This window comes from Cryptomeria japonica, chromosome 8 (assembly GCF_030272615.1).
Source record: "Cryptomeria japonica chromosome 8, Sugi_1.0, whole genome shotgun sequence".
NCBI lineage: Eukaryota > Viridiplantae > Streptophyta > Pinopsida > Cupressales > Cupressaceae > Cryptomeria > Cryptomeria japonica.
Window position 1 is genome coordinate 354,280,252 of NC_081412.1, and position 17,031 is coordinate 354,297,282.

A 17,031-nucleotide genomic window follows, 5' to 3' on the forward strand; every position below is an offset into this window, starting at 1 on the left:
TCCTCTGCCATAGCCATAGCCTCAGCCTCTCTATCTGCCATGTCTGACATGCCACAGCGCGAGTCCTGTAGCTCAGACTCGGCGAGTTTTACCATAACTCGCCTGACTTGCCCGAGTCAGGCGAGTTATGAGCAAAACTCGTCGAGTCCAAGTCACGAGTTGTCAAAACTCGCCGAGCTTCGCTCAACTCAGCAAACTCACCTGACTCGCGGTGAGTTTTGATACTCTGGTATGATCTATTTGGATATTTTATGTATCTAGTTGATAATTGCATTTACTGATGAATTTGTCAATTTTATCGGTTTTGTAGATATTCCAAATGTTGTAGACTGAAATATCTTAGATGTCAGAATTTTCTACGGGGTAATTTGAGATTTGGGTTGTCCCAATTGATAGTATCTCAATATTTTTCTTGTCAAGATTGAATATTTTAGAGTCCAGTTTGCTGAGATAGTGACTAAGGAGACGTCAATTACATATCATGTAGAGAGATGATTGAGAAATTACATCTTTATGCAAGATATTAGATTTGCATGTTTGCAGATTTGATAGCCATGCCCAAAGATGGTTCATCGGATATTTTTGAATTTTGGCACATTTTTCTGCCATGTGAAGTTTTTAAAGTGTCTACATTTTTTGTGAGCTATAGGAATCATTGACTCATGAGACCACTAGGAGACAATTCTTCGTCAACTTAACACGATGAGAATTGAAGCATTTTAGGAGTGACATTGTGTTTGCCACAAATGCAGAAAGTAAATGCACAGAACATAATGAGAATATATTTGAGAACCAATTTCTGTATTAATTCAACAATCCATGTACATCAAGTGCTTATAACATTACACCTAGATACGACTATCATGATGATACTAAAAAGGAAAGGTATGCAATATATAATACCCGAAGGGGTGCGACCAACCGTCGCGTCCAACTGCCCTTTGGGACAACTAACTGACTGTCGTAACTCATTATTACCGACGACAACATAAAGATAACATAATACGACAACATAAGATAATGATTATTCCAGGCAACATCATCCCCCCAAGAAGAGAAGTCGTCTCTGGACAACTTAATACAAAAATAGAGATGATGTTCATACACTAAACAGAATCAAGGTATAGAAGAAGAAGGGGGCGGAGGGGGCATCCCTGAAGCAGCAGGTGGTAGGGTTGATGATGATGCTGGTGTCAGTCATGCGAGCAGATCGTACACCTATTGTGTCCGCACCTGCAGGTTCCGCTCAACAACCTTTCTGTGCTCAATTGCAGATTTAACCATCCGGGCAGCCTCCAGGAGTTTTCCCTCCTTGGCATCCACCGTCTCTCGCGCCTTTACCAGACTAGTGCTCAGGGTCGCCTGTTCTGCCCTTGCGTCCTCCAACTCTGCAACTGACCGTGCCTTCTCAGCAGCAAACTGAGCCCTCTCGGCTTCCCACGCCGCCTCCCGACGGTCCAAGTCTCTCTGCACGGCGTCAACCTGGGTGGCGAACTTCTCCCGAGCTCTCTCCGCGGCCACCCTTGCAGTCAGATGTCCTGCAGATATGAACTCCGTCCGGCGAAGAGTGTGATACACTTCCCTAAAGGTCTGCTCAATCTGCCTCCCGAGAGACTCCACTCTACTCTCCACTACTGGCGTGCTCACTGCCCATGCGGCCAACATCTCTGTCGTCTCAGTTTCTAGCCATCCGCCTCTCTCAAAACAGGCAGCAAATGCCTGCGGACAACCCTCCCACATAAACCTGAGCAACTGCTCCAACTCCTGCACGGTGCTGTTGAGGCCCTCTAACTGAAGGGAAGCAATAACCTCTCGCCCTTGGCGGACCTCCTCCTGCAGATAAGTCTGTACTAGTTCCTGAAAGTAAGTCTGCCCTCGACCCACCATATCTTGGAGGTACGCCTCCACATCTACCCCACCTAGTTGCCTGCTCTCTGTGTGGCTCTCTACCCTGCCTCGTTGGCTGTCCACGTGGACCTCCGCTATTTGCTCCAGTGCCAACTCCCTGCCCTGCACCTCCGTCGAGTGTGTCACATCCCTGGGAGAACCTTCGCTATCTAAGTTCACACCTCTGCGTCTAAGTCCTCCCGAAGGTCATCGCGCACGGGAGTAGCCCATGAGGGAGAAATGGTAGTAACCGGCCTAGGTGACATGGGTGTCATCTCGAACTCCCTGCTCAACCAACTGTCCTCCTCGAGGGGGTGTAGTATCCCCCCCACCTACTACTGTCATTGTCTGATCGTGCCGCTGCACTTTCCCTGTGGGCCCGAATTCACCCACTTCTTCTGATGGAATTATCTCTGTCCTCCCTTTCCCAGTCCCTGATGGCAGCCCCATTACTACCGACGGCCTCTACTCCCCGAAGGCCGGAATGGACACAATGCGACTCGTAGACGGACTCAAATGCGCTGAGGTTGTCAGCATGGGTGTGGCAAACAAGACTTGGGGTGGGGGTGTGGATGCTGGTATGGCCTCGACTAAGCTTGCCCCACTATCTCCGTCTGAATCACTCGAGGCTTCCGAGGTCTCATCCCGCCCGCTGTCAAAGTTGTCGGACTCGAACACATCCTACCTTCGCCTCTTCTGCCCTACCATAGGTGTCAGCCCTGCATCCATATGTCGCCAATAGAAGATGGGTGGCTCCCCTGGTAGCAGACTACCTTCCGGTTTGATGTCTACTTCGTCCTCCGGTAGCTGGGAACGCATAGCCTCCAGGAACAACCCAATGGCATAGTGCGGCATGTAAAAGGTGCGGTGGTGTAGAGTCATGAACTCATACATCCTGTCAGCCAGTACTGTAGCCCAGTTGTACTGCACCCCATTCATAAGTCCATTCATCCAAATAATCTGAGGTAGGGCGATATCCGATGCACGACTAAACCCGGTAAGTCAACTCTTCACGACATCCATGATACAGCGCCACGGCCCTTCAGCTACAAATGACTTTTTCATTCCCCTATTTTTTGTGGCATTGGTCACAGAGGCCAATTCAGCCGGTCTAAGGTTGCGGGAAACCATCTTCACCCAGTGTTCCTTCGTGTCCTTATTCATTTTCTTAGCTTTTAACTCCACTTTCTTCCCATTGCAGCCTGGTATGCCGAATACCCTTGTAAAGTCATTTGTTGTGAAAGAAACCCTTAGCCTATGGTTGTCGTAGTCAAACGTGCTCGTTCTGGAGGTGGCGTCAAACACGTCGACCATCATTTGCAGCGGTACCTCAAATTTCTTTATGGGAAAAACCGGCATCTGGATAGCCCAATGAACTTCTGCTCGCTGTAAATTCTTTTTCACTTCGTGATCGGCAGCATTCTCCTGCCTCCACTTGCGGCACTCGGCTCCTTTCACATCCTCGAACACAATAGTGTCGGCGGTAACCTTTCCCGTGGTTGTGGCTGTGGCTATCTTTGGCCTGTGTTTCTGTTTGCTGGCGCCGGTGCTTATATCAGTGCCTCCTGCAATTCGAACTCCCGGTGATAAAACCCTCGTGGTCTTGTCCATGTTTGTCTACAACTTTGCTAGCCAATGACGTTTGCCGACTGAATGCATTCCTTGTAGTTTGCCTCCTTAACCTGCCAGCTGAGATATGGCTACCCGTAAAACCGTTACACCACTGCCCCTTCTCTACGGCAATGGTTGCGGGTATGCAAGAATCCCTTATTCCCCAGGACCGTCTCCTTTCTCTTCGCCGAAGTCCTACGGCTATGCGTGGCTTTGTGTGCTGCTGCTGGGGCGGCGATGTTTGTGCTGCGTGTTAGTGATGCGTGTCCCTTGTGTTGCGTCTCCCTTGTGCTACGTCTTATTTATGCGGGCTGTGTATGCTTGTGCTGGGCGGCGTGTTTGTGCGGGCTGCGCGTACTTGTGTTGGGCGGCGTCTCTTTATGCTTGGCGGCGGTGTCTTTGCGGTGGTTTCCACTGCACGGTGGTCTCACATTTTGATACATTTTGGTGCATTCTAATAGTGTCATTTTGATACATTTTGGTGCATTCTACTATTGTCATTTTGTTTGGCTTTCCAGTTTTTATGTTGGTTCTAAGCCTTGTACGACCATGTATGGCCTGGAAACCTTTGTATACATATAATGGATAGTTATATATGTGAATTACCTTTCTTTTCCTTTTGGTTTGGAGTGAATATTTTCAGAAATGAAGAAGTTATGGAATTTTTGGTGAAAGTTGTTGATTGCAGATTTGAGGTTTCCTAAGAACAGTCATGTTGCAGCGTATGGTATGGACTCATATGGAATAATTATGACCTCTAAATAGATTTATTGGAAAGATATGTGAATCCTCTTTCTTTTCCTTTTGGTCTGAGTCATTTTTGTCTATATTTGTGGAAGTTATGAAGATTTTGGTGAAAACTGGTTTTAAATTGTCTTCAATGGAGTTGCAGGCAATGATTTGTCTTTATATAATGATTAAACCATTGGAAAATTTAATGGATTACATATTATGAAAGTAAATCCATAAAGGGTTCATGTGAAATTGGTTTGGGATCATTTGGGTTTGTTTTTTTTGAAAGATATTTGATGCCCTAGGCGGACTGGGCATGCACATGATTTGTTTGGGGACAACAGAAATGGGTCTCAATGCAGCGGCCATAATTTTTAATCGAACCGTTGGATGTGGATAATTTTTGGATATGTTGTTTGTAATCCAGTTATTTAGGGTCTGACTGAAGGGATTGAGCTGTGTCTATCTGGTTAGAGAGTTATAGACCTCTGTGTACAAGTCTATCCAAGGGGACAGCAAGTTGGCAAGTTTGATACCTAGATTAAGTTTATGTTTTCTTGATTGATTGATTGTTGAAGTATGATGAAATATGCCTCTAATTAATTGTTCTCATGATGAAAATATGGATGGATCAGCATGATCCTAGTGTTGTGATCGGTTTTCCAGGATGCTCTGCATCAAATTGGTATCAGAGCTCAGAAGATTCTGAGCATGTAGATAGAGCGCCGAAAGAGGCAATCTACACCAGGATTTCGAGTTGAGCAAAGGTTTTGGATTTGATTCTTGTTATTGAGTTTTTATGGTTGCAAGTGCACGTTCGCTCGCTGCATGTGGGCAGACAGGAAGGTCTGTCAAGAGGGCCAGAGAAGATGGTCCATTGGGTGTCGCCAAAAGTCCTAGGGAGAGAGGCACGAAGTGACTCCCAGGTGAGGGACAGAGGTTATTGGTGTTTGTAGCAGCATGGAGGAGTGGACTTCAGATTAGAGATGCACCTTAGAGGGAGCCAGCATACACTCCAATGATAAGAGTCACAGCTGAAGGATAGAGAGAGCGCAGCGGAGGCATCAATCCAATGATGATGACGAAGAGGCAAAGTTTTGCTTGCAGGTTCTTAACCAGAGCATTTCCATGGGACATGGAAACATTTCAAGGTCGGGAGTATGGTGCAGGAGTACCTAAGCACCAAGAGGCTACAAGAAGATAAAATGCAATTCATGAGTAAATTCAATCACATTTGAGTTTTTATGTTCATTTTAATGGTGAATCAATATGTAAGGCTAATTAGAGCCATTTGTAAAAAGTTGTCAAATTGTCCTAGTTAAGGTCTTAATTGGCCAAATGGGTTAAAAATTGTGAAATGACCCTTGAAATGGTAATAAGCATGTATAAGATAGTTAAATGGTCATTTGGACATGTATTGAAGGTTTTTATAAAGCCATGAAGTCATTTGTGCAAAAGTGTAAAAGTTGTCAACTTGACAACAAAATGTTGTCAAGCAAAGTTGCAAAAATGCAACAAAAGTTGCAAAAGGGGTTAAAAGTTGGTTATGAGAGGTAGTTGTAAGGTAAAAACTGACCAAGAGTCTATAAAAAGGCATTGTATGATCGTTCCAAATCAAAAAAAGAAAGGGAAGAAAAGAAAGTAAATGCACAGATTATAATGAGAATATATTTGAGAGCCAGTTTTTGTATTAATTCAACAATCCATGTACATCAAGTGCTTATAACATTACACCCAGATACGACTATCATCATGATACTAAGAAGGAAAGGTATGCAATATATAATACCCGAAGGGGTGCGACCAACCGTCGCATCCAACTGCCCTTCGGGACGACTAACTGGCTGTCGTAACTCATTATTACCGACGACAACATAAACATAACATAATACGACAACATAACATAATGATTATTCCCGGCAACACATTGGAGCATTTCAAGGTAGTTTGACCTCACAGAGTTTTAGATACTCGTGATCAATAACATGAGATCTACATTTGGAGATATCTGAAAACTCCCCATTGGTGACACCATGAACTTCTACATTTACAATTTGGACGTATCAGGCATACGCAATTCACCTTTGCAATGAAAATTATGGAACGGCTGGACATAGAAGTCGAAAGTGTAGTACCAACATATTGAGACAACTTTGTAGAAATTTGTGGCATACAAACTTTCAAATATGAACCCTAGATCATTTCAATTGTAGAGGATAAGTTTGGCATAGTTTAGATCATAAGGGAGTATTTTATAATTGAACCAACATACAATAAAATAATATTGAAAGTATACTCAAAAGTATTGGAAGGTGAAAAGCCACAAATGGCTATGCATTTCTTCCATAAAGTTGTAAAGTTATTTACTATGTATTTATTTACACTAATGAAACTATGAGGGATGCTTAATTTGCCACTTAATCTTTTGGTTCTTCCTTTCTTTATCATTTCCATTGGTATAACTAACATGATAATGTGCCCTTCCAGGGAATGGATACCTCTTTCACGAGTGAGAATTGTCACAAAAAAGGGACAACATTGGTAAATTCTTAAAAATTGAATGAATAAATGAAGGTTTATAATACTGTCCACAAGACCACACAGCCTATGTGACCCACAGGCAGTCAACAGCACCGATAAGCACAAAGGACCAAAAGCAAGCCGATTATCAACACCACAACTACAATTTGTGTTATCTTTTCTTCCTCAAACAAGTGACACAAGGAACCCACATTTTAATCACAATGTAGTTGGCCCAAATATCCATATAAGTCGAACACTCCATGATGTAGTGCCATTCCACCTCCACCAACTTTAAAGTACAATAGCAGCATATTCTATATGCTCACTCTTCTTTAGGCACCATCCACCTTCCAATTTCCCACCTAAGTTGGTACAAACTAGTTCTTAGCTAAGCATTAACATTTTTGTTTTCCATTTAATTTTCACTCCTATATAGTTCTTTGTGTGTAGTCATATGAAGGATTGAAATGCTTGATATAGTATTCTCTTTTTGTCCCAAGTTGCTTTGTCCATATGCTTTCTTTGACTTTTCTTGCACATACTTTGTAACTGGCCCGTTGTTATTTGGGCACTCTTTTACGTCAATATTCAACTTATTCATCCACTTATAATTTTGTTTCATCCACATGCTCTTCCTTCTATCCAATTTCTCTTTTGCCACCATTTTAGGCCAACAAGACAGCTCCCTGTCCTCTAGCCTCTTCAAATAACTTAGCAGCCAGATCATAGCATATATCTCCATGGGAAAGGCACCAACTTCAGTAGAAGCAATCTCATAAGCAACTAATGATTTTATTTTGAGGCTACTTGCGATTAGATGCTTTTGTAATCTCTCTATATGTCTCCATTTCATCGCTGATGTGTTGCCACCCCAAACTTCATACCCATATAGTACCACTAGCACAACCAACAACCCAAAAAGAGTTTTCTTAATTTTCCAATCCCACAATTCAGCCCTTTTACATCTATTTCATAATAAGGCTTTCCATCCTCCTTGTATTCTTTTTGCTCTACATGTCTGCCAATTATGCTTATTGTAGAAATCCAGGCCAAAATATTTCAATAACCACTTGTAAGGGGCTGCCTTCAAAGACAAATTTTCCATATGAGCTTTCTTTCTCTTCAAGGTAAAGTTCATGACCTTAGTTTTGCTAATGTTCACCTGCATCCCAACCTCTTGGCAAAATAATTCAAGAACTTTCAAGTGCTCCAAAAAATTGTGTAATTGTTTTTGCCATTAAAATAAGATCATCAGCGTACAACAGCATCTTTATTACATAACTAGTCGACTAAACATCCCCACCACCAAACTTGTCCATCCACTCCTCTAATTTGTCAATGTACAACCCAAATAGCGTGGGAGATAACGAACAACCATGCTTGACCCCAATGTCACTCCCAAACATTCTAATAATCCTTGCTTGGTTTTAATTTTGGCCTGAACTTGATCATACAACCTATGAACAAAAGCCCTATACTTTAGATAGAATTTCTAACTCTTCCATTCTTTTCCATAGCTTGCTTCTAGGGACAATGTCAAAAGCTTTTTGAAGTTAAAAAAGCAACAAAGACCTCTCTTCCTTGTTTATCCCAAACTTTCTCGATCAAGTGTCTAAAGGTAATGCAGTGATAAATGGTAGACTGCTTTGGCCTAAAGCCTGCCTACCTTTTTGCCCTCTTTCCTTCCTTTTCTATCCAAATACTGATTTGATACTCTATCATGCTCCCGAAGAGTTTTTCGAAGAGGGGATTGATCATTATAGTATAGTAGTTTGTTGAGTTGTTGATATCGCCACTTTTGAGCAAGGGGATGACATTACTAGTCATCCAATTTACCAGAAAACCATGTTGAATGACCCCATTAAATATTCTTTTGATGTGTGGTGTGAGAGCTTCCACGCCCCACTTTTTGTATTTTGCTTGTAAGCCATCTATGTCTTGTGCTTTACCCACTACCAAATTTTTAATTCCTTCTTTGATGTCTTTCATGGAGAAGAGTTTAGCTATTAAATTAACTATTGGGGTAACGTCTTTATCTTGAAGCCTCTGAAGTTGTGTCTCCCATGAAAAATCAACTCTTTCCGCCTTGTTTGCATGTACTCCTCTCTTTTACGTCTCACTAGCTTTTCATATTACTTTGTATTTCCCCAAATTTTGACCATTCTCTTTGATGCCTTGCAGTCTTCATCATACCACAGATTTCCCAAGAAGCTATTTAGACATTTTGCACGAACTGAGAGCCTTGAAGATTATTGAAGGCAACATGTTGCTGCCTATTGTTTTCTTGTTTACACTGGTCAGCCCACTATCTCCCATTTCTTGCAGCTGTTTTTCTAGCCTTGTTCAAAAAAAAAATGGTTTTCTTGTGTCAAGAGGATTGTGCCTTGAGTAGCCTCTTTCTTCTGATTTTTTTGTGACCTATCTTGGTGCTAAGTGTCTTTCTACATATTAATCTTTACATAATCTAATTTCATTTCTATGAGGCATTCCTTTAATTCCACTCCAATCAACCTAGTCGTAAGATTTTTGAGCATTTAACATAACCAGCATACTTTGCCCATTGTAGGTGTGACATGTAATGTTCCCTGAGCTTGGCCAAGCCTTTATTCCATTGCATATAATCAGGAAATACAGGCTGCATATTCCCAACAATTCTGCACCATACTGTGTGATACCTCCTTTTTTGTCTTGAGAATCTCCTTCCCACTTTTAAGTCTCTTCCTTTTCTAACCATAGAGGGTTGTGTCTTAATCCCAGTTCTCTTCTAAGGCATAGAGCTTGGCTATTTGCTATTCTTGCATTAAAATCTACTATTAAAATAATTTTTCCTATGGTGTTATATGCTGATATGTCCTTTTGCAAAGCTGCATATGCATCCTCTTTGCCTAATTTCTTCTTCTTATGAGAGTTTGAGCCATGAGGAGCGAAGTAACTCGCTGCAAGATAGATTGTGAATCCTTTAATCTTTAGTTTCATCCATATGTACTGTTATTTGGTTCTTCCTTTTCTACTTGTGTGTTTCTTTCCTAAGATTCTCTTATCAGAACTGTCACAATTCCATGACCCTTGCCACTTTCTGTTAACTCATTCCAAATCGATATATTCGTGTAACCCTCGAAATTTGGAACCTTACAGCCCTCATGCTCATGTATTTCAACAAGGACAATTATGTCAGGGTAAAAGGATGGATGGCATCATACTTCCTGTGACTGCCTAAGTGAAATTGCTTTCCATACGTTGCATGGAAGTATAGAGAGAGGAATTACAGAGAACAGCAAGTAATGATCCAGACCGTGCTTTGTTCTTTCATTTTAAGTATCACAGATGCAATCCAAGAAAAAAGATACAATTAAACAGCCCAAGCCGTCGAGAATGAAACAAATATTGCATAGATGAAAGGATGTCAATTTCTAAATGCTAATCAAAAGTACTACATTTCTATGCCAATGACTAGCTTGACAGATAATCATAGGGATTCTGATTTGGTTTCTGTTTTTACCTAATTATAGTTCTGTACAATCTAGCTTCTATCATTATAAGATTTTGTCTGCTTCCAATTAGGAGTTGGTCCTAAAATTTTAAAATTGTATAAATTACAAAAAGAGTAACCTACTGAATAGAGATCGTCTAGTACAAATTGGTTATAGTATAGTTTTTAAATCCATTACAGCTGACCGAAATTGTTACTGATAAATCCATTAAATATAGACCAATGACTAGCAGGGATGAAGATCCATAATGTCACAGAAAAGAATATAAGATTTTAAATCTATAGTTTATTAACCACAGAATAATTTTAAAAAGTGTTGGTATTTCATCTTACCGGCTTAGGCATGAACGGAAAAAAGTCCGGATACTGGGGTCTGCATCGTGCAATGCTATCTCCCCAAAGTCCACGAAAAATTGAAGAATTGCCTGGAGTTTTTCTTGTAAGTTGCATTGTAAAATCCCTTACTATAAACAGAAATATGCCATACAATTACCAGAAGGAGAAGCCCAGAAGAATTGGATGCGGATGCAATGAAGCGTTGGAAGAGCTTGTTCATTTGCGGGTATATTCTGGCTACTAAATCCGCCGAATTCTCAGCCTTACACATTTCGTACAACTTATTCACCTGATGGTCGCAAAAACAGAGTCAGTAATGCGGGATCAGGGAGCACAAAAGAAAGGAGAGGAAAGTGAATTACGGATTGAAGGAGATGATGAAGCTGAGGCGGAGGCTGAAGAGGATCCACTGCCTCTCTCCCACTCCCACTCTGTGCCAACACCCGCAAATGATGACTCCACTCCTCTTCCATTGCTCTCCACTTCCAAATCCAAAACTTCCTACAGAACGTCGCGCTTCATATAAGTGTGGAGGAGTTTTTTTAAATATTGTAAACAAGCTTTTTAAATGGATTTACTCTTACTGACTCAACCTGTAATTAATTATATCTAGGCCCCCGGCGGCGAGCCTTATTAACACACTAGCCACGAAAATGTGGAACTACTAGCATAACCTTAGTCATAAACTACTACTTTTTATTTTCTTCTCTTTCCATTTTTGTAGGGCCCTATCATATGCAAAGACGAATCCCCTAATACCTATCATATCTATACGCTCACCCCATCGAAACGGATTGTTCCCCACACGCCACCTCAAATCTATCATAATAAATGTAGAATTGTAGGTGTATATTTGCTTGGGAAAAAAATCTAATAAGGGTAATATTTAAATGATATTTTTTTGAACATTATCATTTAGATATAAATATATTTGAAGGAATGAATGAAGGAATTTTAATGAGTCTATGAGATCTAGCGGTCTAAGGGACCAAGATGGCAATTAATCCATTTTTTAGGTTTCTTTCTAAGTCTGAACAATAACATTTATTAAGTCATTTTTCTACATATAGAAGTGATTATTTTAGAATCAAAAAATTAGTATAAAAGAAAATAAGAAATGATATAAGAAAAAAATTGAGAAATTTGTTACTAATAAGGACACATAAATATATGCTAAATATAAATGATCTTTCGTGTAACCTACATATAAGATGGATGTCGATGTCTTTCGTGTAACCTACATATAAGATGGATGTCGATGTCATGTATTTGGTAAAGATATTTTTTATTATTTATGGATTATTATCTATGAAATACATATTTAGTAGAGCTATTTATAAGGTCCAAAATTTTATTATGTTTTATAATATTATTTGTTTCTCTATATCAAATAACAAGTTTACAAAAAATATTAAGCATTCACAATGACACCAAGAAAACTAAGTAGCACTGATGTTAACTTTAGATTGGGGTAGGTCATCAAAATGAATGTTCTCCTTGCACAACAAATGACTTAATTATAACAAAGAGAAACAATTGAAATGAATATAAATAGTAAATAAAATCTCACAAATTTAATTTGCTTTCTTGGCCAAATTCATCATTGTCATCACCAAGGTTTGAATAAAACAATAGCTTAGAATTGGTTTGTAACCCTCCTCCATCCATTGATGCTAAGAATTGTGTGTGTGCTCTGCAGTCATGAATTTCCATCACTTTAGAAAAGTAGTGAACTTGTTTGTTATTAATTTATTATAGACAATTTAACATGGAGATATGTACACAGACATATAATAGGTAGAGTTTGATCATGTGAGACTTGCACGTAAATTTTATGTGGAAGGAAGAAGAAGAAGATGTTGGAAGTCCACTGTTTGAGCCACCCAAGGAGAGAATCCCCAATGAATTCAACATGCCTAAGCCCATGCCATTATATTGATGAAAGCTTACCACTATAAGTGCCACTATGTGGGGATTCTACTCATTTGAATTTGAACACTCATGATAGTGGTTATGGGTATGGTGGTGGTGTCAAAGCAAATGATTATTCAAAGTTATTGTTGCAATAGTCTAATTGCAATTGTTGCCTTTGAAGAAAGAAGAAATGGCAAGCGCTCAAGTTTAAAGATCAATTTTTTTAGAATGAGAATTGCTTAACTATTGGAACAACAAAAGTGCATTCTTATCCTTATCCTTGTGAAAAAGGTAAATTTTACATACACAAACTTTCAAACTCCATGTTGTGAGTAGTAAACACCTTGGTGTAATATAATAGATTTATATAAAAGGGATTATATAGCCTTATATTCTTTTACTATACCCATCCTTTCATAAACTCCTGAGTTTCACCTTTAGGTTTATCCATCTTTGTAATTAGTGTTTCATATCTATATTTTATAAATGCTTTATCATAAACTCATATCTCCTTAGAGTTTATATTTTTCCTTGTTTGTGCTTCATATTTGTATCTTTTCTTTTAGGATTTGAATTTCATTTCGTGATCTTCATTTTTCCCACCTTTGGTATTATCTTTAGGATTTAATTTTAGAACTAACATATTAATATTTTTTCAAATTTATAAATTGAGAGTGATTTGAATTGCCTTATTTTTCATCTCTCATAGCCATGTTGCTATGTTTATGCCATGAGATACTTGAAACCCTAATCTTCCTTTAAGAATGAGTGTTTATTTTAATCCTACTCTAAGCACCCAATCAAATGAAGATGAAGTCTTCTATGATGATCATGTTGATCAAGAGGATTATGTTCGTGGTGCTCATGTAGCTAAATAAGATATTACTTTTACCAGCTAATTGCTCGTTGATGTGTTCATGAATACTTAATCACCTCAATAATTGGTTACACCTTTACAATAAACACTTTTAATAAATTTTTGATAAGGATATTTTTTATGGCATTAAATCATCTAATGGTGTACTACCTCTAATCCTTCCTCTTCTTTTGACCATTTTTTTTGCTACTACCCCCAATTGTTGCTCCTAGTGTTAATCCCACTTCCACCATCCTTATCCCTTCAACAACTATGCATCCCTCCACCTTTTTTATTGATTCCATTTGTCACCATGCCTACCTCTTAGCTATACTCCCTTTATTGCATCTAGATCCAAAACTTCTATCCAAATCTCTACTAGTGTTCCACCTTTCATTCATGTATCCCACACCATCCCTCTTTCTAGTCCTATGTCTCATATTGTTTCTATATCTCATCCTATAATGTGATCTATCGCTTCATATTGTGTGATGTCCCCATCTTTATCCTAGAAAGTTAACCAACAATAAAAAAAACTAGGTGATCAAGGGTGACAACCTTGATTAGCATCTTTGACTAGCTAGGAGTTATAAGATGACAATTTAACATAGTACTAATAGTTAGTTGCATATTTCTATTAATTATAACATGGAAACTTTGTGGAAAATTGTCTTATTCCATAAGAATTTATAACTTTCCTATTAGGTCTCCAAGAGAAGCATGATAGATCAAGATGTAATGAAGACAAGATGTAACGAAGACAATAAAATATGTTATCCATTCACTAAGGGAGAAGGGCTTCAAGAGCATGCAACACATTAAGTACATGATGTCAGATATGATCCATACCGAAGCATTAATCAAAATACTAAGGATACACAGGTAGTGATGAAGATCTCCTAAATAAATCCATCTTTATCATGAAGGCAATGCATATAAATGCCTCATTGACCATACATACAACCATTCCTTGGTATCATTGTCATAAGGCTTCAGACAAATTAGTTTCAGGAATCAGCAATATAAAGATATACAATTTGCTCACTATTGCCATTGTTGGTCTAGGATTAAATATTTGATTAAAGATTGAAGAAAAAATTTAATCAATGGCTCGATTAGAGACCTTAACAAGCCATTGTTGATTAATAACTTGATTTCCTATAAAGGGGTGTGATTTGCATAATAGACTAAGCTATATAATTCTTGGAGTGAAACAATTAAGGAAATAATTTTAAATAATAATAGTGATTAGGATACTTGACCAATAATGATAGAAAGGTTTGATTTAGAAACATTAATTTCATTATTTATGACAAGAGGAGATTAAGGGGATGTGTCTCTTCACCACCAAAGGATGTTATCCTCCAATTTTACAAGATATATTATGGATATCTAATCCATTCTATCAAGCATAGAATCAATTTATTTATCTTATTCTCAACCTTATTGGATTGCTCTTGTTGAGCATTTGACCAAGTGTAAATAATTGGTTGCATATAGAAAAAGATCTAAATTAGAGAGGGAACCGCCATTATTTCAAGCTTATACAACTATATCATAAACAATGCCATTAACTATTGTTGATGTATACAGTGAAAATGGATAGTGAAAAACAACAATATTGAAAGACTAACAAGGATCCAACCACAAAACCCTAGCCTAACAATGAAAGCAATCCACCATACACAAACGAAGATACCTAAGACCATGCAAATAAACAAAATAAACCAAATATACCATTCACATGTCTAGTAGGGTTTCAATCTCCATTGATCTTGTTTGATATATTTTCTCTCAAATTTTATGTGTGCACAAGAGCTCAACAAGAGAACGGAAATGTGGTTGATAGCTTCATTGCAAGAAGACTTGATTGCATAAGATCGATTAGGGTTGATAATGAAGGAGAGTATCCTCTTATTTGAAGACACTTAAGGAAATGGAGGGATAAGATTAAAAGGTGAAGAGGATAAATGGTCGGCTAGGATTAAAGGGTAGGTAGAGGAAATAATCAAATGATACAGGGGGTAGGTAAGAGAAGAATTAAGAGATGAGTGACATGTGTCATGGGTAGAAAAGGCTACTGAATTAATTAAATAAATAAAGATTTATTTAATTAATAGAGGAAGTGGGATCAATTAAATAAATAAAAGTATTTATTTAATTTAGGAAAAGGATTATTTAAATAAATAAAAGTATTTATTTAAATGAGGAAAGGCTTAGAAGAAGATAAATGAATTAATTAAATAAATAAAGATTTATTTAATTAATAGGATAATTAGGCTTAAATAATTAAATAAATAAAAATATTTATTTAATTAGACAAGACAATTTTAGGTGTCTACATTTTGCCCCTCTTTGAGACAATGCAGCTTATCGCGTTGGCTCAAAGAAGAAAAGATAAACTGATACAAAGTTGCCCCAAGACGGGAATGATATGCCCTCTCGAGAGATTGGATGAAAATGTTTGAAAAGATCGCAGACAATCTCTCGATAAGAAAGAAAGGCTAGAAGGGACGGACGGGATAGGGTGACAAGGTCACACAGGAAGAAGAGACTGACACGGGAAACCAGGATAAAGTAGCCTATAAGATAAGGCCACAAGGAAAACATCCTCATTTGCATCCACACACTTAAGAGATCAAAGTGGAAAGAGAGAGAGAGAGAGAGAGAGAGAGAGAGAGAGAGAGAGAGAGAGAGAGAGAGAGAGAGAGAGAGAGAGAGAGAGAGAGAGAGCTTAGAGAAGTCAGAGCAGTCAACGACGATGGATACAGTTCACAGGTTCGATCGAGTCCGGCAGTATCAAAGACCAGACGACATGGGTGAGCCGGTAAGTACCTCAAAGCCACTTTGTACGTTTTTGCATTTATTGTTGTTATTAATGCATTTTAGAGTAGATAAACAAAAATGCAAAATCAGTGTTTGCACTAGGAACGCGTCTAGGTCAGTGTCAGGCACATCTAGGTAGGATAGTCACGTCTAGGATAAGTTAGGTCGTGTTTATGAATGTAATCACGTCTATGTTCAGTAAGGACGAGTCTATGTGTAGAAGGCACGTCTGTGTCACAAAGATGCGTTTATGTAGGATAGTGGTGCGTCTATGATGTTCAGGTGCATCTAGGGCAAGAAAGCACGTTTGGGTTGATAAAAACCACGTCTGCATTGTAAAAACGTGTTTGTGTCTAAGTGGGCACAAGTCGGCAATTATGTGATGAACATACACTATCGATTGGATAAGCTACTGAGAGGATACACTCAAGTAGGTGCCCTAGGAAGACAAACTGAGAGACGGGCTAGAATTGATAATTTTGTGATAAACATATGTTGCCAATTGGATAAGGTGTCGAGAGGATACACTCAAGAAGGGCCTCTAAACAAGATCAAGTGCAACGTGATAAACATATACACTAGGATGCAGTGCCATGGGATAGACATAAGCACTAGGATAGAAGTAGCACTATGTGATAGACATGAGTACCACTAAGATTGACATGATTGGTTTGCTTGGATGCAGGAATACTTGCCCCAGATAAAGTCATGGGAGAGATTCCCTATGACATAGAGGTTGCAACCGGAGTTGACCTTTGAGGAACGATCAATTATCGAGGGTATGGGATTGAGACACATCATGTATCTGCCTGAGATTAGGGTGAACAAAGGATTACTGACTGCTCTAGCAAAGAGA

At 38.9% G+C, this 17,031-nt stretch overlaps 1 protein-coding gene across 2 annotated transcripts in view; it reads right to left on the minus strand.

Moving 5' to 3' along the window:
* The window catches only part of LOC131045338 (uncharacterized), a 290,081-nt gene extending 278,859 nt beyond the window's left edge, over positions 1–11,222 (minus strand). Inside the window, exons 1-3 of one of the 2 annotated variants that reach the window (XM_057978918.2) lie at positions 10,942–11,222; positions 10,737–10,868; positions 10,577–10,668 (exon numbers count right to left, since the gene is read on the minus strand). In XM_057978918.2, coding sequence (XP_057834901.1) covers positions 10,577–10,668; positions 10,737–10,868; positions 10,942–11,052 — 335 coding nt within the window. In that variant the 5' untranslated portion in view covers positions 11,053–11,222. The remainder of the gene's footprint in view (positions 1–10,576; positions 10,669–10,736; positions 10,869–10,941) is intronic. The other variant, XM_057978917.2, reaches the window with a different exon arrangement.
* Between the last annotated feature and the right edge of the window lie 5,809 nt (positions 11,223–17,031).